Source organism: Lagenorhynchus albirostris, chromosome 8 (assembly GCF_949774975.1).
Source record: "Lagenorhynchus albirostris chromosome 8, mLagAlb1.1, whole genome shotgun sequence".
NCBI classification, from domain to species: Eukaryota; Metazoa; Chordata; class Mammalia; order Artiodactyla; family Delphinidae; genus Lagenorhynchus; species Lagenorhynchus albirostris.
The window spans coordinates 4,674,011-4,699,361 of NC_083102.1; the positions used below are offsets into that span (position 1 = coordinate 4,674,011).

Genomic DNA, 25,351 nt, shown 5'->3' on the forward strand with positions numbered 1-25,351 from the left:
TGTGGAGATTAAATGGTTTATTATATATAAAGACCTTAGGACAGTGCCTGGCACATAATACGCTCTGGAAGTGTTACCTATCATTACTAATATTATAATCGTTTCTTAATTACACAGCTGCAAGCGTAAGGATAAGAAAAAGAGAACCCTACACTGACAACCTCGCTGTTTTGCCCAACTAAACAACAGCTACAGCTATTGGAAAGCGAATTTTTTAAGGACACATTCCAGTAAATGGCTTAATAGGCTGTAAACCCCATTCATGCATGTCTCTTATTCTTTGTTCTGTTCCCAGAGTTCGGCACAAGGTCTGGCATAGAGCAAATACTCAACATCCATCTATCTTCTATCATCTGTCCATCTAATATTTATCTATCTTAATGGATAGGCACTGGATAACAAACAGTAATAGAATTATTCTGCCTCCAAAAAGAACTGGGTATATCTGCCGGCTCGCTTTATTCTAAAAATTCGCTTAAATTTAGTATACTTTTTTCGTTTATTCAGAATCAACCATAAACTACACCCACAGCCAGCCAGAGGCTTTTAACCCAAGAATGAACAAAAAGGCCCGTTTGCTCAGTAAGTGTTCTGTTAATACTTAAAAAAAAAATACATGCTGCTAGTTCTACCCAATAAAAACAAATGGAAATTTATGAGAGGGAAGAAAAGAAAATCCCCAGTTACCTCCCGGTCTCCTAGGAGACGTGGTCTGACGTCAGTGAGCGGGGCGGGGGGCGGTCGCACGCCCTGCTGCGCATGCCCGCCGGCTCCCCGGCCGAGGGCGGGCGCAGTGCGCATGCTCGCGCCCGGGTCAGCGGGTTAGCGTCTCTGACTGGCTGCGGGGCCGAGGCCGCGCAGTAAATGGCGACGCTGGCGGGAAAGTTGAGTGGCTGTTGCGCCGAGCCTCCGGGGCGATGTGTAGTGACTTCCATAGGTCTGAGTCTGGGACGGAGGTGAGAGCTGCCGAGGTGGGAGCTAGGGAGACGAGAACAGGGCCGTGGGCGGGCGAGGGAGCCCCGAGGGCGCGGGAGGCCGGGGCGCCCCGGGGAGGGGGAGGCGCGCGGGGCCCGGACGCCGGCGAGCCTAGAGCCCCGCCCCCCAAACCTGTGTCCCCGGAGCCGGCCCCCGAGACCGCTAGCATTACGGGCCAAACCTGTCATGCGTGAACCAGTCAGACGTGGTACGGTGTGCAAGAGAGGCTAGGAAAAGCAGGGGATCGCCAGGCGGAGTGCTCATAGACTTTTCTAGAACAGTGGTATCTGAGTAGGTGGCTCCACCTGTTGCCTCTGTTCTGTACATCTTTGCTTAGGGCCTTCAGCCTCGCTATCGCAGCTTACATTTCCAGCCTGAGCATCCAGGGCCACACCAGCCATGTGGTGTCTGCAAAGATTATTCAGGAATTCAGCCAGCAAGTATCAAGCACTTATTACGTGTTAACCGCTGATTAAGAAACGCAAGAAACAGCTTCTGCTTTTGCAGGATAAGTAAGGGAGGCTGCGTACAAATTACAGGACGGTCGGTAAATCGTGCCGTCCAGTCGAGGGGCGGGCAGCCTGGAAGACTAACTGGGAGGAGGAGGGGACAGCTGAGGTTTTTAGGGACCTTTGGATGGTCGGTGGCTTGGCAAGGAGGGGGTGGCGTTCGGGGCAGGGAGTTGCAAGTATGTGGGTTCTGCCTTGAGCAAGGGCGTCACTGATTTAGGGGAACGGTAAGTGGTTCTCCGTAGACGGACAAAGCTAGTGGGGAAACAGTGTTGGGAAGTAAGCCCTGAGAAATAGGCAGAGGCAGGTTATGGAGGATCTTTTATACAGAGGAGGGAGGGGAAGCGATGCCTTCTTAAACGATCAACAGGCTCTTTCTGTGAAGGACTCGAGTAGATAGTCTATATTTAGGCTTTGTGGGCCATTCGGTCTCGGACACAGCTATTCAGCTTCGCTGTTCTAAGGTGGAGGCAGCCAGAGGTGTGTAAACAAACGAGCATGGCTGTGTGCCAGTAAACCTTTTATTTTTAAACGTCAGGATGTGGCCCACCGGCCACAGTTTGCCAACCCTTGGGCCTTCAGAGTAGAGGCGCTGCTCCCTGTAAGAACTGCTACAGTTACAACCCTACTGATCGAAATGATCATTTGAAACGCAGGTTAAACTCAGATGACTTTTGCAATCAGAACAAGCCTAACATCCAAAAAATGAGAGCCCAGTGCAGTCGACGCACTGAACGAAGAATTTAGCATCATATCGTTTGCCCGCCACGGCCGTCCGGAGATCCTAAGCAAGATTAGCTCACTCGTATTACTGTGGAGTACAGTGGGGTGGAGGGGAGAAGATTAGGGAGCTGGGCAGCGGGTGCTGCTTCATTCTTTTTCCTTTTTGTCATCAAAACCAACTAAGCAGCCCTCTTTTCCCTTAAGTGCTGGGCTCTGTATGGCCATGGCTTAATTTCTTTGGATTCTATTGTCTTTCTTTGTACATCAGTCTACTAGATGGATCCTCCCTGGAGGCAATGTGTTGAGGAAGATATCTGAGGTCACAAATTATCCCAAGAAGCTGAAATAAACTACTTAATTTTTTTTATTTTTAAAAAATATGTATTTATTATTTTATATATTTATTTTGGCTGCACCAGGTCTTAGTTGCGGCATGCGGGATCTTTAGTTGTGGCGTGTGGACTCAGTTGTGGCACGCGTGCAGGATCTAGTTCCCTGACCAGGAATCGAACCCAGGCCCCCTGCATTGGGAGCATGGAGTCTTACCCACTGGATTACCAGGGAAGTCCTGAAATAAACTACTTTAAATTTTTAATTCACAAGAATAACCACCTTATAAAATAGCTAACCTTTCCCACATCTTGTGAGTAGTAGGGAAGAGACATTTCATACAGGGTCTTCCAAGAAAACAGTGGCAAAGAATTATTTTCCTTTAACAGATTCTAGGGATGCAATTTAGGGTAGGCCAGATAGCTGAGTGGAAAACTTATATAAGGAGCCCTTGGTTTAAAGAAGACACACATTGGAATGCAATTTACAGTAGAATAATCTGTTCTTTACCTTACTTTTGCACAGTAACAGTGGCATTTTTTACTTTTACATTCCTCTGACAGTATTAGAAAAGATTTTGGCAGTATTTTGGTATCATCCACCAAATGGCTTCGTTTGCGCATCCTTGTTAAGTAGTGGTGTCCTAAAGCGGTCCGCAGCCTTTTGGGCACCAAGGACCGGTTTCGTGGAAGACAGTTTGTCCATGGATGGGGGTTAGGGGTGTTGGTTCAGGTGGTAATGCAAGCGTTGGGAAGCAGCAGATGAAGCTTCGCTCCCCCGCCGCTCACCTGCTGCTAACAGGCCTCGGGCCCAAACCCCTCCGAGGCCCGGGGGTTGGGGACCCCTGGTGTACTTTACATTTTCTCAAAAATGCTGAAAATGCCTTGCGTTTAAAAGTAATCAATGGATAGATTCAAAGTGTCCAGTTTTGGTTGTCATGCACAACATACTGTTTCCTCTCTTTAACCTTATTATAATAGTTTATATTAAAGTAGGACATGCTTATGACAGAAAATTCCAGTAGTACTGAAATGAAAAGTAGGAAACTTCTCCATCCCAATTATCATTTCTCAAGGTGGATTTTTACACATTTTCCCAGAGGTTTTCTAATGGCATCATTTTGGGGGCTGAGATAGAGAACCCTGGACCATGGCTGTAGTCTTGGCTCAGCCGGGAGCAAGCTGGATGATTTTGGATAAGTTATTAAACCTTGGCTTCTACCTTTGTAAAAGGAGGGCGGTAGATGATGATTTCTCAGTTGTCTTTCAGCTATACTCCTAGGAGGTGGGTCCCTATATTTCTATGTGTCCTTTCACCTAAGCACAGTATTCCCTGCACGGTAAACACTTGATAACTATTTATTAATAATAATGACTGGTTTTCTTTTTTTTAATTTATTCTTTGGCCACACCGTGCGGCTTCTGGGATCTTAGTTCCCCGACCAGGGATTGACTCCACGCCCATGGCAGTGAAAGTGCAGATTCCTGACCACTGGACCACCAGAGAATTCCCTGGTTTTCTTTTCTTAGAAAAGGTTCAGGGTGGCCTTTTTGCCAGAGGCAAATATTAAATAAGAAAATATTTAGCATTTAATAATATTCTGGTCTCGCATGGTAGACTTAGAACAACATCTGTCCCCGTCTCTCTTTGCTTCCCTTCTTACCCAGAATAGAATCAGTGCTCCATCATTACTGTTCCTCCATTATGAGTACTTTCAACTTCCCTGTCCCTTTCAATCCTAACCTACTTTCCTAACTGCGGTTAAACCCAGCTGTCTACTTTCACTGTCTACCCACTCAGCTGAATATTGCTAAAGAAAATCACAACCAGGCCGACTGATTTCATTTTAAATTTGTAACCATCAACTTCAAGTGGACTCCCAGTCATCTTGTGTTTTTCTAGAAAGTAATTCACTTTCTCCCTACAAAACACCTGTCATCAAATCCAACCTTACGCCTGAATTCCAGACACACATGTTCTAGTATCTTCTTGACATACCCACTTGGATGTCTCATAGGCATCCCAGACTTAACATGCTCATCATGATTGACTCCTGGATGCAGAGAAAACATGAAAAAAATTTTAATATGCCCTACACTGCAGTCTTGGTTTACCACCACACATGTACACCCAGCCCCAACCTGCTTCCTCCCAGGGCTTCCCTATCTTGTCAAACGGTGAATTTGTTCTGCCTGTCGCTCAAGCCAAAAACTAAGTCATTCTTGAATCCTCCTTTCCTCTCATATCAGCCCACATCCATTCGCACATCCTGTTTTCTCTACCTTCAATATATGTCATGGATTTGACCATGTTTCACTGCTTTTTACTGCAGCCATTCCTATTCCTAGGAACTGTCACCTGCTTGATCACAGTAACCTTCTAACTCGGCTCTGCTCCACCCTGTTCACACTTATTCTAACATATTTTCCACATAGTATCCAGGGTGATCCATTCAAAATGTAAGCAGACTCTACTGTTCAAAGTTTTCCAGAGGCTCCTGTATCATTTATAGTAATATCCAGAATCCTGTTTCCTCCACTGATGCATGATTTGCAAATCGTATGATTTAACCTTCATTCCCGCCTCAGATCTCTTCTCCTGCCTTTCTGATCTCCTCTTCCACTCTCCCTCACTCTTCTTCAGACACACCGTTGTCTTTGCTCTTCCCTGAATGTGCCAAGTGTGCTTCAGCCTCAGGGCCTTTGCAGTGCCTTCAGAAATTGACACGGTTTGCCTCTTCACTTGCTTCATGTTTCTTAGAGGAGAAGCTTTTCCATCCAGTATAAGGAGGTCCTTCCTACTGTTAATCTTCATTCCTTTACTCTGTTTCTTTTTCTTCTTTACACTTAACCACATCTGACATCTTATATTGTTTATATGTTGTCTTCCTCCCCACCTCCCACCCCTGCCAATGAAGGGTGGTGATTGCTCTCTGTTGGGATTACTCCTTTAAGTCTCAGTGTTTAGAACAATGTTTAGCCCACAGTAGGTGCTCAATAATTGTTTAATGATAAATTTCATGCCTTCCCTTCTCTTCCTTCTCCTTTCTGCCTTGCCTCATGTGTCATTGAGAAAACAAACAAAAAAAAATCACAGGAACTCCCTTATTTTTTCCTGTTGTCTGTTACTGATCTCTAGTTTGTTTCCATTATAGTCAAACATACTCTGTATGACTTCAGTTCTTTTATGATTGTTGAGGTTTGTTTTATGGCCCAGGGTGTGATCTAGCTTGATGAACGTTCCATGGGCACTTGAAAAAAAATGTACACTCAGCTATTGTTGGGTCATATGTTCTGTGTATATGAATTAGATCCTGTTGGTTGTGTTGTTCAGATCTTCTAGTAAGTCTTTTGGTTTCTGAGAAGTGGGTGTTGAAGTCCCAACTAGTGAGTTTGTCTGTTTCTCCTTTCAGCTGTATGAGTTTTGCTTCGTGTATTTTGAGATGTGTCTGATACGTACACATTTAGGATCACATGTCTTCCTAGTGGATTGATCCTTTTATCGTTATGTAGTGTCCCTCTTTGTCTCTAGTAATTTTCTTTGCTCTGAAGTCTACTTTATTGGGTAGTTATATAGCAATTCCTGGTTTTTCATCAAGTCTGTATGATAAAAAGTACATGTACTGATTTTCTCTGAATTCCTTCCTGTAAAGTAGAATATTTTTGCTTCTAAGAAAGGGCAGGTTCTCCACTTGTGATATGAATTCCATCCACCCCACTCCACTCCCTCAAGGACATCACTCCTGCAGGTATCCCCACTTTTTCTGTCTTCTGCATCTGCAGTCTTCTTTCTACCAATCACTTCTATCAGTATCCTAACATAAAGCAGTACACACAAAACAAACCAGAAGACTCCCTACACACCAGCCCCTACCAGCCCCATTCCCTTCCTCCTCTGTAGAGCCCTCCTCCCTTGTGCTCTGGCCTGAGCCTACTTTTCTCTCGTTCACTCTTCAGCCCACTGTTATCTGGCTTCTGTCTCCATATTCCACCAAAAGTGCTCTTGTCAGGGTTACCATCGAACTTCATGTTGCCAAATGCTCATTTCTGAGCACCCCTTCTACACTAGAAACAGCAGAATATGCACTTCCTGCAGGCAAGCTGTCAGGACCCAGGATGGGGCCAATCAATGTGTGTCTAGTTCCTGCTCTCAAATTAGCCCATTAGAAAAACCTCTTCTTCCCTGGGGAAGAGAGAACAGGAGGATGGGAGCATACACCAGAGGTATTCTCCAGTAGAGGTCCTCACATACAAGGGAGGTGGGGGAGGGGTAAGTGTCCTTCCAATGTTAAGCTTCTGCAGTTTTGATTCTGTGCTTTATTGTCTCTTTCTGGGATCTTGCATATAGTTGATTATTCTGTCTAAATGACATTTTGAAGCATAGTCTGATATAACTTCCTAGTGAAATCTTAACTATGCATTTAATGAAATTACTAACTGGTAGGATGTCATAAATTTAAAATTTAGTCCTTATAAATTCTGCTAGAAGTGAATGCTTCTTAGGTACATATAGTAATTTTTGCTTGACTTTTTATATATCTATTTTTCCTTCGTATAGGGTGATTGCTTTTTTTTTTTTTTTTTTTTTTTTTTTTGCCGTACGCGGGCCTCTCACTGTTGTGGCCTCTCCCGTTGCGGAGCACAGGCTCCGGACACGCAGGCTCAGCGGCCATGGCTCACGGGCCCAGCCGCTTTGCGACATGTGGGATCTTCCCGGACCTGGGCACGAACCCGTGTCCCCTGCATCGACAGGCGGACTCTAAACCACTGCGCCACCAGGGAAGCCCCGGGTGATTGCTTTTTAAAAAATATTAGTTGTAAAGGCAGCAGCTCTTTGGGGCCTATACTTAGAAACAATGGAATTTTTATGGTTTAGTATTCGAGTAACAATTGTCTTTTCCATATAGTTTAGACGAAAGCTTTATTAAGAGCCAGGCCTAGTACTCTGCCCTGAAGGGCGATTGAATTTTCTAAGTGGCAGAGGAGCCTAATTTCACAAGTGAAAAAGAATTAGTCTGTGAATTTAAGGGACTACCATGGTAAGGGCCCAATTTTGCATTGATCACATACATGTTAACATAGCTGCTGCTTTCCCTTGCCATCCTACACATTCCAACTCCTCTCTTACTTTCTGTATGTTATAGTTAACACAGATTTGCCTGGAGTGAATTTCCTCTGTATATATGTAATAAAACTACTAAGAATTGTATTCAGTTTGTAGTGGAAATCCAGGCCTGTTATAGGGTGGGGGTGGGAATATTTGGTTTAGAGTGTTTGCTTCTTTAGGTAGACTTTTATACTTAACTGGTTTGAAACCTTGCTGCTGGGGTCCATCTGTAAACAGATTTAATCACAAAAGGTCAGGGGAAATGAGCCTTTATCCAAATGACAATTACATACACATGTTTGCCTTAATGTCATTCATTTCTGGTTAATTTGATCTTTAAGCTCTCCTTCCTGCTCTAGTGTAAGCTTTTCCATAACCAAATGATGTTTTAAAACATCTGTATGGTACGTGTTCTACTTAACAGGCATTGAAGCTATATGATTGTCTATAAAACAGACTTTTGTTAATGAGTGTTAAGAACTTTGATGAAAGCTGTAAGAATACTCAAGGACTTTTGTTTAGTAGAAGTTTGCATAGATTGTCCAAACATGTGAAAATCTATGTAGTTGGAGGTTCTTTTTACTCTCCATCCTCCCCCAATTCTACCTACCTGTGACCTGTTTACCTTCAACTTAATAGGTAGCTACTAAGTTTCTGCCAAATGTAAAGCATTTTGGAGTTGATGGTGAGCCAGTTCCTTTCAAGCTCTTAGATCCAGATGAGGGAGACTGGTAGGTAATGTGTTCCTAAGTATAGGAATAGCTTCATGGAAGGAGCTGGCCCTGAGGAATGTGTAGAATTTTCATTCATTCAATAGTCTAGGCCTTAGAGCATTTAATTGAGAGAATAGGGAAAGGACATTGCTCTATCAATGAATATTTTGTACGTGCCTGAAAGAACTATATGCTAAATCTCTCTTTCAGAGTTAAAGTTGCCTCTCACACAGATTAGAATCGACTGTCCCTTTTTTATGCCTTCACAGAGCCCCATGTTATTTCTATTGATATTATAGCACCTACCATACTTTATCGTACTTTTTAAACCTTTGACTCTCCCTCATTAAATTCTTTGAGGATAGGAACTGTGTCTGTTGTATCTATGTAAGTAAGGTGTTGTATCTATGCACCTTACTCAGTTCCTGGAATACACTTGACTTGCTTGAAATTTTTACCAAATAATATCTGTATAATTGAGTATTACCCCTTTTGCAGACCGTATACTAGCTCCAGTATTGATGTTGCTGTTGAAAACATTTGGGGTTCCTTGTGGTGTTAGAGGGAGTGCTAAGAGAGATGGTCGAGAGAGACCAGATAATTGCCTAGACAGGACCTCAGATTGGTTTGATCTTCGGCTGAGTAGGTCCAAAAACTGTCATCCCTGTACTCAGATTTTTTCAGACTCAGTGATACTGATTCTGAGGCTGTGTAGCACAGGGGAAGAATTCCAGGCTTGGGGAGCCAGAGATCTCAGTTAAATCCCAACTCTGGCGTCTACTAGTTTTCTCATCTGAAAAATAGAATGATAACAAATAGAGTTAATGTGATAATTAAAGAGATAATGTATATAAATTATGTACCACAGCAAGTGCAAATAGTAGCTATTATTAGTTAGCTATTGTTATGATAATAAAACCTGGCAGATACTGATTTACAAACCAAATGCCAAATCTATTAATTTACAATATTAGTGAACTGCCAAATAGAGTAAAATTGTTGTGTCCACTGTGTATTCTTTCCCAGTTAGGAAATTTGCGCTCAGAAAGGTTGCTTAGAGAATCAAGAGAAATAGTTGAATTATCTTAATAGCTACCATCACCCTGCTTTGTTTGCCTGATGTGTTAATCTTCCCTAAAAGGATTAAACTCTCATGTCAAACAGAACTTACTTTGGTTCCCTTTACCCTGGCTTAATTTACTCTTTGCCCTTCTGAAACTCTAGATTGATTCTACCTTGCTTCTTTCAGCTTATTCCTCAAATCTGGACAACGTCGTTCATTTTAGTTTACGTAATGGTCAGGTTAATGCCAAATTTTTAGGGTATTTTCTGCTTAGGTTTGTAAGATATCTCATCCCATCAAGTGACTTCTATAAATTGTTAATATTATCTATTTTTGTCAGAGTTAATCTATTTCCAAATTCTGGGAGGTACTTTCACTTCCTCTGTATTCGGTATACTCTGCTTTTGGCATTGTAAAACACTGTTTTGAAATTTCTCATTGATAGGTAGTTTTCATCCTTTGAAAATGAATTTGACTTTTTAGTAATAGTGGAAAGTCAGATGCAAATCGGCAAAGTCAGCCAGTTTGATAAGAGGAGTAATACCATTTTTATCTAAGAGTCCTGTCAATAAAATTCTAATCCTTTTCTGAATTCTGTCTTACAAGGAATTCTCCAGAGGAGGATTCTAAAATATCTTGAGCAGTGACAGTAAGGGTAAACAGTTGGAGTAACTTCTCACGTTAATCATTCTGATGAGGATGTTGGTCATTTGTATACATGCTTTTAAAAACATTTTATAGTCATTTCATGTGTTCCATCTTGTCCACGAAAGTTTCTCTGTCTTCTTCTTTTGGACCCTCAACCTTCTAACCCAGTGGTTCTCATACTTTTTGGCCTGAGGACTGAGTTACAGCATAATAAATGGTTCAGTATTCGTATGTTGTACAAAATGGTCACCACAGCAGTTCCAGTTAACGTCCATAACCAAAAGGTTGTTGTTTATGTGGGTTATATCTGTCAGTGAAATGGAGAAATTTAAAATACTTAGTGATTTCACCAATGCTTTAAGTATTGGGATGCTGTCAAGCTCACGGTAGTGGATAAAAGTTTTCCAAAATTCAAATTTTATCATTGGCAACAAATACTGTCAGTTTCCTTTAAGTGACCAGCTGACTTTCTTTGTTTTCAGTAAAACGTCTGCCAAATAACAAAGTCTGTGTAATCCTAATTTGTCTGTCAGTCATTCTTTCAAATAAATGGGTGTTTTATGAAAAAGTATGCAGCTCAGGTAATCACACAAGTGCTTTTCCTAGAGAAAAACCATTGTATTTCAGTTCGGAGCAAAAGTGCTTTCCTTGTCTGTGTGTGAACTTGGGGGACGTCCCCAAGACTGCCTTCACTTCAGACACCAACTGCAGAGTTCCAGGTTCTCGTGACCTCACTCATTCTGACATTAATTGCATGTTTGGGGGTCCCCAAGACCACCTTCAGGTTTAGTGATTTGCTGGAAGGACTTTCAGAATACGCTGAAAGCTTAGTCATGGTTATAGTTTACTACAGCAAAAGGATACAGATTAAAATCAGCCCAGGGAAGAGACATAATGGGGCAAAATCCAGAATTCCAAATATGGAGCTTCCGATTGTCCTGTCCTAGTGGAGTGTGGACAGTGCTGACTGTCCCCAGCAACAGTGGGGGACAGTATGCCAACCAGGGAAGCTCCCCTGAACTTTGGTGTCCGGAGTGTTTATGCGGCTTTGTCATGTAGACATGGTCAGCCCCCCAACCAGCTGGCCTCTGTGTCCAGCCACTATGCAGAGGTTGAGCTGACCCAAAGCCCTCACCTTTAGGTGAAGATACTTGTGAGACTATCTGGTGTGGCTCAGGGCCCCCAGGTAAACAAAGACACTTTTATCAGCAGGATTTTCCAAGAGGCTTAGAGATTATCTCCCAGGAGCCAAGGGCAAAGGCCAGACCTCTCTTTGGTCAAGGTTAAATTCTTTCCTACTAACATGTTTCCCACGTCATCACAGGGAATATTTGCAACAGTACTCAAAGGTTATGATTTAATATGGAGTCAATACTTATTTACTGCCACATCAAAAACATTCTTATGCAAAAGTAGTTTCGCTTGCTTTGTTCTTCTGTGAGCGGTGAAGAGTACCGTGTGCACTGATAGGGTTTGATGCCGCCGCCTTGGTTGAGCTGGGTGCCAGCGGTGCTGCCCACCTTTGCTGCCGCACCATCAGTGCAAGTGTCAGCACAGTGAGAAAGACAGGTAGCGCCCTAATAGTTATGAAAATAATTGGCCACAGGTTTGCCCTCAGAAGCTCTGTTCTAACTCAAAGCACTCTTGAGTGTAGTTAGCAGTCTTTAGCTTGTCTTGTGATAAAATCTCATCTCCTAGAGGACCTAGCTGCAGGTTCTTTGAGGGTAGCTTACTTATCTTCATTTCTGTAGTCTCCATTTTACCTGCCATAGTGCTTTGTACATAGTAGACATTCAGTAAATATTTGCCAAATTAATATATAGAACCTTTTCATCACTGCAGGAACTCTTTCAAAAACTTTTGCTTCTGTTTAAAAGAAAAAAAAAACCCCACAAAGGATGACTGCTTTTCTTCGTTTGTGATACGCGTTTTTGTTGTTTAGAAGGGTTGTCAAATCTGTACTGTTTCCTTAGAACCTTGAGAATCAACTTTGATTATATTTCCCACGTTGACATTTCAGTCTGTCTTGGAATTTTGCTTCCTGTAGTTCTAGCTCCTTCTGTCTTGGTACAGGCACGTCTCCAGGTTAGTGTGATGGACTTGAGCCTTTTCTCCACATCTGGCTTTGCTCTCAAATCCATCCCCTCGGTAGCCACCAAGATGATCTGTTTGAAATGCAGATAATAATAGCTTATGCTTACTCTGTGCCAGGCACTCTCGGAACACACTGAATCCTCAGCAGTCTTGTGAGGGAAATACTGTTTGTTTTGCTCACTTTACTGATGAGAAACCTCAGGCCCAAAGACCTAGCTGTCTACTCTTAACTGTTCTAGATTGCTTCTTAAAACCCCTTGCTCTTATCTACAAGCCAAAGAGCAAACTCCTAAAGGTGACATCCAAGACCCTTTGTGATCTGACTTCTGTTCTTTTAGGACTTCATTATCTCCTGCCAGTTTCATGCCACAAGCTCTGGCAATTCAAATCTGCTTATAGTTTACCCACACACTGTGCTGATGTCCCATCTGCCAGGTATGCCTGCTTGTGCCCTGTTCACGAATTGACAAATTCACTGGGAGCTTCTCAGGGAAGTTCTTCTCCACCTTTCTCTCTGTTCCCCCCCGCCTCCCCTAGATAAGGAGCTGGCGATATAATGGGCAGACAGATTAAAAGCTGATACCTGATAACAAGTGTGGTGAGCAGAGTGAGAAAGATAATTATAATGAGTAAGGAAGGTAAATACTTTGCAATTAGCAGTTTGGTGCTGTGTCCCAAAGACCCTATCAGCTTCTTTGAGGGCAGGGACTCATTTTATACCAACTGTATATGGTATATTAACAAAAAATAAAGTATTTTCTGAATAAATGAACACAACTTTTCTCCTAGACTGTATTTTCTATTTCATAATTTCCTTCAGATCCTCAAAATGATGAAAAGTCTCTTACAGACTTTTGGAAAATTGAATAAATGTCGATTTCTAGGATTTTATATTTTTAAACAATGAGTTTTCCTTCTCTTTTTTTTCCCTTTCGCAAGCTCCTTGCCCGACTGGAAGGTAGAAGTTCCTTGAAAGAAATAGAACCACATCTGTTTGCTGATGAAGATTCACCTGTGCATGGTAAAAACACAATCTCAAGCCAAAATATAGTGTCATAAATTAAGTTTTATAAAACAAGTTTTTCCCCCCCGTATGTTCATGTACATACACACACTTCTAGCAACAGCCTATATAGGTTACACTGTGAAATTAAAAACTGAGAAAGATGATGATGAGACACTTTTTTTTTTTTATGAGACACTTTTAAGCCTTCATTATCTGTGTCAGATGAGATGGGGTTTGGTTTATTTGCAGTTAAGTCTTCAGTATGAAAACCTCTTTTATCCCAGCACAGTATTTAATGGGAGTTTTGTTATTTATTTTTATTCTTTACAAGTTTGAGAATCACGGGAAAGTCCTTCGGTACTTGGTAGCTCTGTTAATATTTTTGCGATAGGGAGAATAATACCCACTTGTTTTACTGGCCCCTCTACACCAGGGAGAACTAGAAAGAAGGTAGTGTGCTTAGGTGGTTTTCTTCTTTTTTAATATAACAGCCTTAAAGAGATACAGTTCACCCATTTAAGTGTACAATTTGCACACTTAGGCATCTGTCGGCACAGTCAATTCTAGAACATTTTCTTCACCCCAAAAAGAAACCGTTGCCTATTACTAGTCACTACCCATTTCGTTTCACATCCCTTAGCTCTAGGCAACCACTAATCTACTTTCTGCCTCTATAGATTTGCCTTTTCTGGACATTTCATGTAATTGGAATCATACAGTATGTGGTGTTTTGTCACTGACTCTTTCCACTTTGCTTAATATTTTCAAGATTTGTCATATTGTAGCATGCATCAGTAGTTCATTCCTTTTTATTGAATAATAATATTCTATTGTACCCATTCATCAGTTGGTGTGTACATTTGGGTTGTTTCTACTTTTTGGTAGTTATGACTAATGCTGCTATGATCATTTTGTGTACGAGTTTTTCTGTGGAGAAATGTTTTCAGCTTCCTTGGATAATACCTCTGAGAGGGACTGCTAGGTTGTATGGTAACTCTGTGTTTAACCTTTGGCAAAATTGCCAGACTGTTTTCCAAAGTAGCTGCTTGGGAATTGCCACATTTTACTTGCCACTATCAGTGAAGTGTATAATGGTTCCAGTGGTTCCAGTGAAGTGCATAATGGTTCCAATTTCCCCACTTCCTGCAAACATGTTACTGTCTGTCTTTTTGATTATAGCCTTCCTAGTGAGTATGAAGTGATACCTCATTGTGGTTTTGATTTACACTTCGCTGACGGCTAATGGTATTAAGCATCTTTTACCACAATAAAAAAACAAAATGTCCTTCTTTGACTCTAATAACAATTTTTGTCTTAAAGTATACTTTGTCTGATAATAGGCTAGCCACTTCAGCTCTCTTTTGGTTACTGTTTGGCTACTATCAGCCTTGTGACATGAGGTGTAAAGTGCGCCCATTGTAAACAACCTATAGTTGGATCATGTTTTTTTATTCCATTTTGTCAATCTGCCTTTTGTCTGGACAGTTTAATCCATTTATTACTATTATTAGTTAAGATAGGGTTTATGACTGCCGTTTTGCTATCTGTTTTATATGTGTCTTACGTCTTTCGTTTCTCTATTCATCCTTTACTGTCTTCTTTTGTGTTAAATAGATATTTTCTAGTGTAGCATTTTAATTCCTTGTCATTATTTTTACTTTTTTTTTCCTTTGAGTTATTTACCTCGTGATTGCCCTGAGGATTACAATTACCATCTTAATTTATAACAATCTGGTTTGGATTAAATACCATCTTAATTTCAATATTTTATAAAAAACTTTGCTACCGTATAGCTCCATTCCTGTCCCCTTCCTTTGTGCTGTTTTAAATTACATATTTATATACGGTATGCCCTTAAACACACTTAAAATTTTGCTTAGTTAAAATCATTAAAATTACTTAATGCAGTTGTTTCTTAAATCAGATGAAAAAATAATTAAAAATAATTAAAAATATAAAAATTATTTAATAATTATTTAATAATTTAATAATCTTAAATCAGATGAAAAAATAATTAAAAATATAAAACACTTATACTGTCTTTTATATTTACCTATGTAGTCCTATGTTCTTTATTAACTCATTTGGATTTGTTACTGTCTACTGCTGTCCTTTCATGCAGCCTGAAGGACTCCTTTTAGTATTTCCTATAGAGCATATCTGTTAGTTAAAAAAAATTTCTAAACTATCAATAATAAATGACAAATTTTGATCAAACATGTTAGACAAAAGATTGAACTCTTTTTATTCTATCAGAAAGGATATTATTAAGTTGAACCTTACGAAACTGACATTAAAACATAGGTTCAAGGACTTCCTTGGTGGCGCAGTGGTTAAGAATCCTCCTGCCAATGCAGGGGACACGGGTTCAAACCCTGGTCCGGGAAGATCCCACATGGCCATAGAGCAACTAAGCCCGTGTGCCACAACTACTGAGCCTGTGCTCTAGAGCCCGAGAGCCACAACTACTGAGCCCACGTGCCACAACTACTGAAGCCTGTGCGCCTAGAGCCTGTGCTCCCCAACAAAGAGAAGCCACCGCAATGAGAAGCTTGCGCACTGCAATGAAGACCCAGTGCAGCCAAAAATAAATAAAATGAAAACAAAAAAAAAATAGGTTTGAAGCACAGCTTATACATTTGAATATTACATTTATAGAAACTTTAAAAACACCATTATGTTCAGTCACTAACAAAAAAGTTTACTTAAAACTATGATAGCTCTTAGAGCTATAAAACTGGTTAGATGGAAAAAAAGAACTGGTTAGATGAATATTCATGGGAGCAACAGCATACATAAGACTGGGATTATAAGAGTAATTTATCAACAACAGCAGTTTATCAGAAACTGTTATAGGGAAGCTCAAGTTGAAGCTGTAAGCGATTTAGCTGTTACAGGGGTCTCTAATGCTGTTGTAAAACATATTTTTAATACTTTTTTGGGATAGTACTTATTCAGTACCATATACAGACTCATTACCTCTTCAGTACTATAATGATTGTACTCTACAAATTCAACATGTTTGTTATACAATTAGTAGGTTGGTACCTAGATGGTGTATTTTTTTGGCTTTTCTTTCTTTTACTTATTTTGAAGGCTCTTTAAATTCGTGAACTTACTCCGACAATCTGTTACCCAAACCCCTTACTCATTCTATTTGTGAGAGTAACTATCAAGGCCAAACCATCCAGATTTTCTGATTTAGTTTAATTTGTCTAATGTCAAACTGTAGAGGTGATTTTTTGGGGGGTTTTTTGGGGGGATTGTTTCCTTTAACTACCAGTTGTAATATGCAGTAGTTTGCCTGGACTAGGGTGAGATTTTTTTAACAGCTCACAGAAACTTACGAGATAATGATTCAGATGCAGTTAAAAGGACCGTGTCTCCTCTACAGAACATAATGTTTGAATATTATTATTACTTTTTTGGCTGCATTGGGTCTTCGTTGCTGTCAAGTGGGCTTTCTCTAGTTGCAGCGAGTGGGATCTACTCTTCGTTGCAGTGCACGGGCTTCTTATTGCGGTGGCTTCTCTTGTTGCGGAGCACAGGCTCTAAGTATGTGGGCTTCAGTAGTTGCGGCGCAAGGGCTCAGTAGTTGTGGCTCGAGGGCTCTAGAGCACAGGCTCAGTAGTTGTAGCTCACAGGCTTAGTTGCTCTGCAGCATGTGGGGTCTTCTGGGACCAGGGATCAAACCCGTGTCCCCTGCGTTGGCAGGCAGATTCTTAACCACTGTGCCACCAGGGAGGTCCCTGAATATTATTTTTGATCTTATGATTAGATAGTAAATGTTTATAAAAATCGGTGAAATTGATTTCAGTTCATCATTAAACATATTTGCAGGGAATCTAGTTCAAGAAGTTAATGATAGTATTCATGTGTAATTTCCAAGTTTGCAGATTTTACTTACCCAGTTGTTATAAATGACCTTTTCCCCCACTTTGCTAGTAATCTGTAAAAGGATAGGAGGGTTTCTATCTACCTAATAATCTCTTAGCCAGCCTTAAACTTTGCCTCAGTTTAACTTGTGCTGAACCAAGGCTCTAAGGAGTCCATATTTACACCACACCAGCTAGTCCTTCGTTACCACATGGATTTAGAAAGACTTGTTAAACCATGTAGGAAAGCCTTTCTCTTTTGTGTTATGATGAAAAATGTTCACGAGCACCACCCCTCTCTCCAAGAAAATACTTGGCAAACTTTTCATTTTTTCCCCTGTTCTAAGAATCCAGAAAATATCCAGAGATATCTCAGTTACCCTCTGACCAATATCAAGTATTTCTAGCTCTCTGTGGAGTCCCTCCTCTTTTACTTCAGAATATGTTACATTTCTCTTAGCTTAATTTATCTTCATTTGACTCTCCAGCCACATGGAACTGCTACTGAATTTTTTACTTTTTAAATGAGCCTAAACCATTGTGTTCTTTTCTAGTCCCTGATGTGTCCCTACCTTCCCCCACTCTGATTTCTCTCCTTGCTCTTACTCTAGAGGCAGTGACTGCTCCCTGTGCTGCCTTTTCAGCTTATTGACTTCTTTTTTTTTAATAATAGACTTTAAAAAAATATTTATTTATTCGTTTTTGGCTGTGTTGGGTCTTAGTTTCAGGACGTGGGAGCTTTCTTTGCAGCGTGCAGGCTCTTTGTTTTGGCGCGCAGGCTTCTCTCTAGTGGCACACGGGCTCAGTAGTTACAGCACACAGGCTCTAGAGGGCGCAGGTTTAGTTGCCCCGCGGCATGTGGGATCTTAGTTCCCCGACCAGGGATCGAACCCGTGTCCCCTTCATTGGAAGGTGGATTCTTAACCACTGGACCGCCAGGGAAGTCCCTCAGCCTATCTTCTGAGTATCTCAGTTTTTAAAGTTTGGTTCATAAAATGTTTACATTAAATGTGCTTTTGCAGGCTACACATTTACTGCTATAAGGTTACTATCCAGGACCAGTTTAGTGATCTGTTTCCTACCCTCCCCTGCCATTTTTTTATTTTTAGGACTTTTCTGCTGCATTTAGTATTATTTAGTACTATTTCTATTAAATTTCTGTTTTATCTGTCTTTATGCTGACTTCTCTAACTGTGGATCTATCCAAAGAATTGAGTTTTGGCCCTCTATCTTAGTTTTAGGTTCACTCCCACCCCCCAAAGAGTTTTCTGTTCTCTATTTCTGTGTAACTTATTCCTAGATTGCTATATCCAGCCTCTTATTACTGTTGTGAATCTTAAATCGTAGTGGCTGTAGGGTATATTTATTTGTGACACCTAGAGATACATCTTAACTTACCATTTTGAAAGCTAAATTTTTTTTTTTGAAAGCTAAATCCTTGTTAGGATATTTACATGATTATGTGAATTAAAAATCTCTGCTGGGCTTCCCTGGTGGCGCAGTGGTTGAGAGTCTGCCTGCTGATGCAGGGGACACGGGTTCGTGCCCCGGTCCGGGAAGATCCCACATGCCGTGGAGCGGCTGGGCCCATGGGCCATGGCCGCTGAGCCTGCGTGTCCGGAGCCTGTGCTCCGCAACCGGAGAGGCCACAACAGTGAGAGGCCCGCGTACCGCAAAAAAAAGAAAAAAAAAAATCTCTGCTCTGCTTATGTGTTTTTTTTTACACAGCACTTCCAAGCCTGTCTCTGAGAACTTTTAAATCACTACCTTAGGTTTAACCCTTACCTTCTAAGTGAAGGAGGCTGAAGACTTGATAGAAATGAAGTGTCAGCGCACTCGGGCCCAGGGGCAGCTGGCCTTCACACCTGCCGACTCTGCTAACCAAAGCCCACATCCCCACCTGTAACTCCCTACCACACCTGCTCCCTTTCAAAATGCCGTGTTCCAAAATTGACTTTCTTCACCAAATGAGAACTTATGTTTTCATTATTTAGATTTCTTCTAAGAAATTCTTAAGAAGAAAGCAACCTGATGAAATGCATTCAAAAGATACCGTACTTTGTGCTGGGGATAGTGTATTCAAGTCCCCACCTTAAAGTAGTGAACAAGAAATAGAATCAGTCAAGCAAATCATCAAAAATGATATAGCATGTTAAGTGTGATGACAGAAGATGATACGGTTTGCTCTTCCCACCTCAGAGTGTTGTTACTAGGATCCAGCGAGATACGCAGCCGTCCCTTTTCATTTGGAAAGCGCTATAGAAAGGTTGGTTACTGCTTCTCAGCCTCTTAGGCTGCCTTTCCTGGGGAAAGGAGAGAAGGTGCTTGTGTGTGGCCTGCTTGTCGGTCTCTGCGTCGTGTTTCTGCGTGGTCCTCTGTGTCCTCCAAACCACTTTCAGGTTAATCTTGCTAAGCTGTGTTTTCAGCTTTCCTTCACTATCATTAATATTGGTTCAGTGTTAATGTTTCTTCATCGAGTGCATATAGCTTATTCTCTTTCTATAATAGAGGGCGGTAAAAGATTTTTATTTGGGGGCAGGGAGGATTTCCACTTAGCTCATCAGTTATATAGTAGGAGAGAGTAACTGGAACATCTGGATTGAATATAGTTTTAGTCACTGTGTTAACTTTTAATAAGAGCATCCGTGAACAATTGTTAATATGAAAATAGTTTTACTCCTTGAGGCTGGAATCTTGGGGGCAGGGGTTTGGGGGAGTCTTTAATTAAAATTTTGAATTGCAGATTATAAATAAGATTATAGTGGAAATTGGCTGAAGTTTTACACTACCTTAAATATGGTATGGTGACAGATTGCTAGGTTTCTTACACATCATTTGTGAATGTTCCAACATACAATGGTTTGTTAGGAATAGCAGGAAATAAAGTAACTGGATTCTCAGATCGACTTGTAGTTTGTTTAGGGCCTAATAATCTGCATTTTTAACATAGTGTTTCCAATTATGTAGTTCAGCCATAAATTAAGTGGCAAACAGGGACTTCCCTGGTGGTCCAGTGGTAAAGAATCTGCCTTCCAATGCAGGGGACGCGGGTTTGATCCCTGGTCGGGGAACTAAGGTCCCACATGCCGTGGGACAACTAAGCCCGCGTGCCACAGCTACAGAGCCCACATGCCCTGGAGCCTGTGCGCCACAACTAGAGAAGAGAAAACCCACACGCCACAACTAGAGAAAAGCCCATGCGCCACAACGAAGAGCCTGCATGCCACAACTAAGACCCCATGCAACCTAAAATAAATAAATAAATAATAAATAAATCTTTAAAAAACTAATTAAATGTCAAGCAAACAAGAATTGGAAGGCCACTGTTTAGAGTGGATTTTGAAAAGCTCTGGAGGCTGGACAGTTTCCCCAGGTGTTTTATTTTACCTGTGCTGTCCTCAATGAAAGAGAGTTATTGGAAACTATATAGAAAGAGATTTGGGGTCTTCAAAGTTTAGAGTAGTTGACTTTGATTTATAATGCTGGGAAAATAATTCACAGTGCAGATGTCATTTCAGCAAGACAGTATCAAGCGATACTCATATAGCAAAGGGTAACTGAAGGCAGTTTGGAAACGTGCAGGGGTGTTTTCACCTGAGGGATGCAGTTGGCACTTAGGGCCTGAAAGCTGTGGGTCCTTACTGCCTTGTATGTGTGAAACTGTACCATCAAGAACTGTTCCACCCATAATGCCAGCAATTTTGAGAAGCCCTAGTTAGGGACTGTTTCACTTGCACGTAGCAGAAGTCCAGCCAAGTGGCTTATTTTTCCCGCACAGGTATGGAGGCAGGCTGGTGTGCGAGATTCCTTATTGTCATCCACGTCCTGGGTGCCTCCTGTCTTCCTGCTCCACCCTCTTTAGGGTCTGCCCTCCTCAGTGTATACCTGTCATCTTCGCTGTCATCTCAGAGGAGGGAGCGGCAGAGCAGACAGAAGTGGCGCCTGTGTGAGGACAGCACAACTTGGAAACCCCCAACAGACATCCACCTGTGTCTCATTGGCTACAGCTGTGCTGCCTGCTGGCCTCTCGTTGCAAGGAAAACTGAGAAGAATCGTTTTTAAGCTGGGCACATTGCTTTCCCCCCAAACTGGGGTTTTATACTTAAGGAAAAATGAGAAACTGGATATGGGATAACTAACTACCAGAAATGGTGTGTGCAGTAGTCAGTAGCTTTTAAAGACCCTAGATCTGTGGCACTTCATTCTTAGTGCTGTAATGTCACCAATTTAAGTGTGAGTGTATGTGGCCCCCTCACCAGGAGATTCCCTTAGGCCCATTTCAACCATGTCATTTTGTTTTTCAAATTTTCTTTGTGCTAATTAATAGCCAACACCTTTCTCAGAGGTGAAATTTAGTGATTTACTTTTTATTTCCTTATTTATTTGTATTTGCTTATACAAATCCGTTTTGGCAAATGGATTTAGATTTTCTTTCAAAAGGAAAAAATTTCAGTAAATGTCTTTTTAAACATTTTTCCACACTTTTCATTTTGTAGGCTGTCATTATTGTAGGCTATCAAATGCTGCTGCATTTTGACTGACATTTTTAAATTTTACACAGGTGATATTCTTGAATTTCATGGCCCAGAAGGAACAGGAAAAACAGAAATGCTTTATCATTTAACAGCACGATGTATACTTCCAAAATCGGAAGGCGGACTGGAAGTAGAAGTCTTGTTTATTGACACAGATTACCACTTTGATATACTTCGGCTTGTTACAATTCTTGAGCACAGACTATCGGAAAGTTCTGAAGAAATAATCAAACGCTGCCTTGGGAGGTTTTTCCTGGTCCACTGCAGCAGTAGCACCCAGTTACTCCTCACACTGTACTCGCTAGAAACCATGTTCTGTAGGCACCCCTCCCTCTGCCTTCTGATTTTAGATAGCCTGTCAGCTTTTTATTGGATAGACCGTGTCAGTGGAGGAGAAAGTGTTCACTTACAGGAGTCCACTCTGAAGAAATGTTCCCAACTCCTAGAGAAGCTGGTAACTGAGTATCGGTTGGCTCTTTTTGCAACAACACAAAGTATAATGCAGAAAACCTCAAGCTCAGCAGAAGGGCCTTCTTGTGCCTTTAATCGCCAGAGTGATGTGGATGTAGACTATAGACCCTATCTGTGTAAGGCGTGGCAACAAGTGGTAAAGCACAGAATCTTTTTCTCCAAACAAGATGATTCCAAAACGAGCAACCAGTTTTCTTTAGTTTCACGTCATTTAAAAAGTAACAACTTAAAAAAGCATTTTTTTATTATTGGAGAAAGTGGTGTTGAGTTTTGTTGATATGTATCATAAGATAGTCTTTTTTGTAGGATATTATGCAAATTTTAAAACGTCTTTAATAGGCCAAAAGGGTTTGATTCTAAAGTTCTTAAACTCTAAGGGAACTTAACATAACCGTGTTTCTATACAGAATGGATTTCTTAAACTAGTACAGTAGAACCTTAGACTCTTCTTCCCTAGGTTGTTGAAGATTATTCAAAGTGATAATAACAATTAAGCTATATTAAGTTGTTTTAAGACTAAGTAAATAAGATATACATTTCAGTCCAAATAAAGTGGAATATTCTAACTTTGTGTCACATTTCTGGAATTCAGTTAAATACTTGTTTAGGAAAGTTGAAATGCATTTCTGATTTTTCATATGTAACTCCTTTAAGAAGCTGTAAATTTGGAAAATGTTTCTGTAGAGCTGTTATTTCTGTAAAGAGGATGAAAACAAGGAGCCTACCCAATCTGCCTTTCACACCAAAGACGATGGAAAGTCAGAGCACTTTGATCTGTTTTACTGAATTCAAAGATGGAGCTGCATTATGCTTGAGTTTCTGTATAATTTTTAAAATACAGGGAAATAAGATACCCATTCAAGGAGTTCTGTGAATATTGAAATTTTCATCTTTCTTGTTAAGTGATAGATAAATGCTAAAACTATATAGTAACTGTATGTTACTTGTGTTTTCTTACCTATTTAGAATACTTCAGACATACTCTGAAATGAATTGAAATGTTTCCAGCTGAGAGCTGGACAAGGCTGTATATACTTTGGCCCAGTAATGACCAGAAAGGGGAGCATGCACCTCCAGGGGCACACAAGGTAGTGTATTGTGGAAGAGGAAGAAAACTTTGGAACTTTGATTTATATATTTTAATCGAAGAAAAGATTAAATTATATCAATATTTGATATTCAGATTGACCCTGGCACTCACTCAACCTATATATCAGATTGCCTTATGTCACATGTATATTTGAGGTATCCTGTGGGAAAACTGGAAAGAATTGACAGTGGTGTTCTCACAGGTATGTTCATTTATATGTAACCTATTTAGTTAAAATAACTGTACGTTCACTTATCTAACGAAGATTCTTTATAAGGGCTTAAAGGATCATCTTCATAATGCAGGCATAGCAGATGTAGCATCTGCTGTCCATACCTGGAGCTCCTGGAGCTTACCTGCAGTTCCCCAAACCCAAAGACTTCTGAAGGTGTCTCTGGACGCCAGAGCCTGCTGCATGGGGCCCAAACCTGGCAGTCCTTAAGCAGTGAGGGTCAGGATTTGGTAGATGAATGCACCTGCTTCCTCACCCCTCAGTGAGGACAACGACGCATTTCTCAGGGTGGCCCTGGTAGGACTGATTCCCAGTCACGTACAGCAATAATCTGTCCATTAACTCACTGTTTATTGCCTCCCATCCTTCCCTCTCACTTCCCCACTCTCATGGGGCTCCTGGGATTGTCTCCCTAATGAGCAAATCCTTGTCTAGGAGCTACTTTTGTTGTGGGTTGAGGGGGAACCAAACTGTCGGCAGGCGTCAGACTAACAGCCCCTCTAGGCTCAGTATTTGCTCTTTAGCCACATTATGGAATTTAAAATGATGGCATTCTAATTGGCTGTCAAGTTAAATTACATTGGATCACATTACTGTCATTCATACCCGCTTACCTGTGTGCCATCAATAAATGTTCTCTTGCCATTAATATACTTTTAAATATTTACATATTTTATCCATAGTTCATCCTTTTTCAGCTTATATTTTTCTGTATGTTATTACATGCAATACATGTTACACATAAGTAATTTATAAATATTTGTATGTTGAGGGAATATGCTTATTTTTCCGCCATAAGAGTGTGTGATCAGTAAGAGTGACAATCTCTTGCTGTAATTAAGAGGACTTCTCCTTTTAGCTGTTGAGATGTGAAAATTCTGCTACCTTCCCTGTCAAGCTCTGGGTGTGTGTTACACGTGTTTATGAAAAACTTAGCAACTCTTAGCAGAATTCTGGCCTTGGCTATGATAGGAGTTTCCATTTCTCCTCTGTATCAATGAAGTGCTAATTTAATGGGCTGTTATTCACAGATTTATAACTTATTCTTCAGGAACATGATTAAAAAATAATGAACTTTTATATTAACTTAAATTATCAATTATGTATTAATGTGTCAGACCAAAGACTTAGTTATCTTAAAAAGATTTGTTATCTAACATGTTGGAAGGAATTAATCCTGGCTAATAAAAAAGTCTTTTAAACTAAAAGTTATACCAATGGGATTTCTTGAACACTGTAGAAAAATTAATACTTGTAAAAAGAACCAACCTTAAAGGGGTAGAAGCGGCACATCCTGAGCCACAGGTGGCGGATAATGGGGATGCTGGATGGGACCAGAGGAATAACCGGAGTGAGGACTACGGATCCTAGGATAGTTATCCCATTTACTTGTTTAAAAGGGGGGATCATAAAATACATTTCTTATAGGTGCACTTCTCAGGGAGACCATTTAAAACATGCATATGAAAGATGTTTCAGATGTTCATCTGATAAATGCTACAGAAAGTCAAGACAGTGCTCACCTTATCACTTCCATTGTATAAAGTTGTCAGCTTTCAGCTCTCAAATGCTGGATTATTAATATCATTCCAGAAAACTTTGATGCAGACTACTCTTCTGTATGGATTATCTAAGAATGAGGATGAAACAGACATTTTCAGATGAACAGAAACTGAGAATTTACCACCAAAATTGCCTCACTAAAGGAACTTCTGAAAGATGGACTTCAAGGAGGAAGAATATGATCCCAAAGCCTGAAATGTAAGAAGTAATAGTGAGTAGAGAGAATAGTAAGCACTTGGAGAAATCTAAAGAAATATTGATGGTGTAAAACCACATCCAATTTATGGGAGGAAGAAACGATATAAAGTAGCAATTCTAGGCATCCCATTGCCTATAAGCCTAGTACATAGAAGGTAGGTAATTGAAATTATATCAATCTAAATAGCTTGTATTATTCTGAAGGAGAGTAAAGATATGG

General features: G+C 40.7%; 1 protein-coding gene across 1 annotated transcript; it reads left to right on the plus strand.

Moving 5' to 3' along the window:
• Positions 1–866: 866 nt before the first annotated feature.
• On the plus strand, positions 867–23,410 carry XRCC2 (X-ray repair cross complementing 2). The gene is made up of 3 exons (XM_060155878.1): positions 867–956; positions 13,101–13,182; positions 21,604–23,410. Exons 1-3 carry the CDS (start codon positions 918–920, stop codon positions 22,323–22,325), a joined length of 843 nt encoding a protein of 280 aa, XP_060011861.1. The 5' UTR covers positions 867–917; the 3' UTR covers positions 22,326–23,410.
• The last annotated feature ends 1,941 nt before the right edge of the window (positions 23,411–25,351 follow it).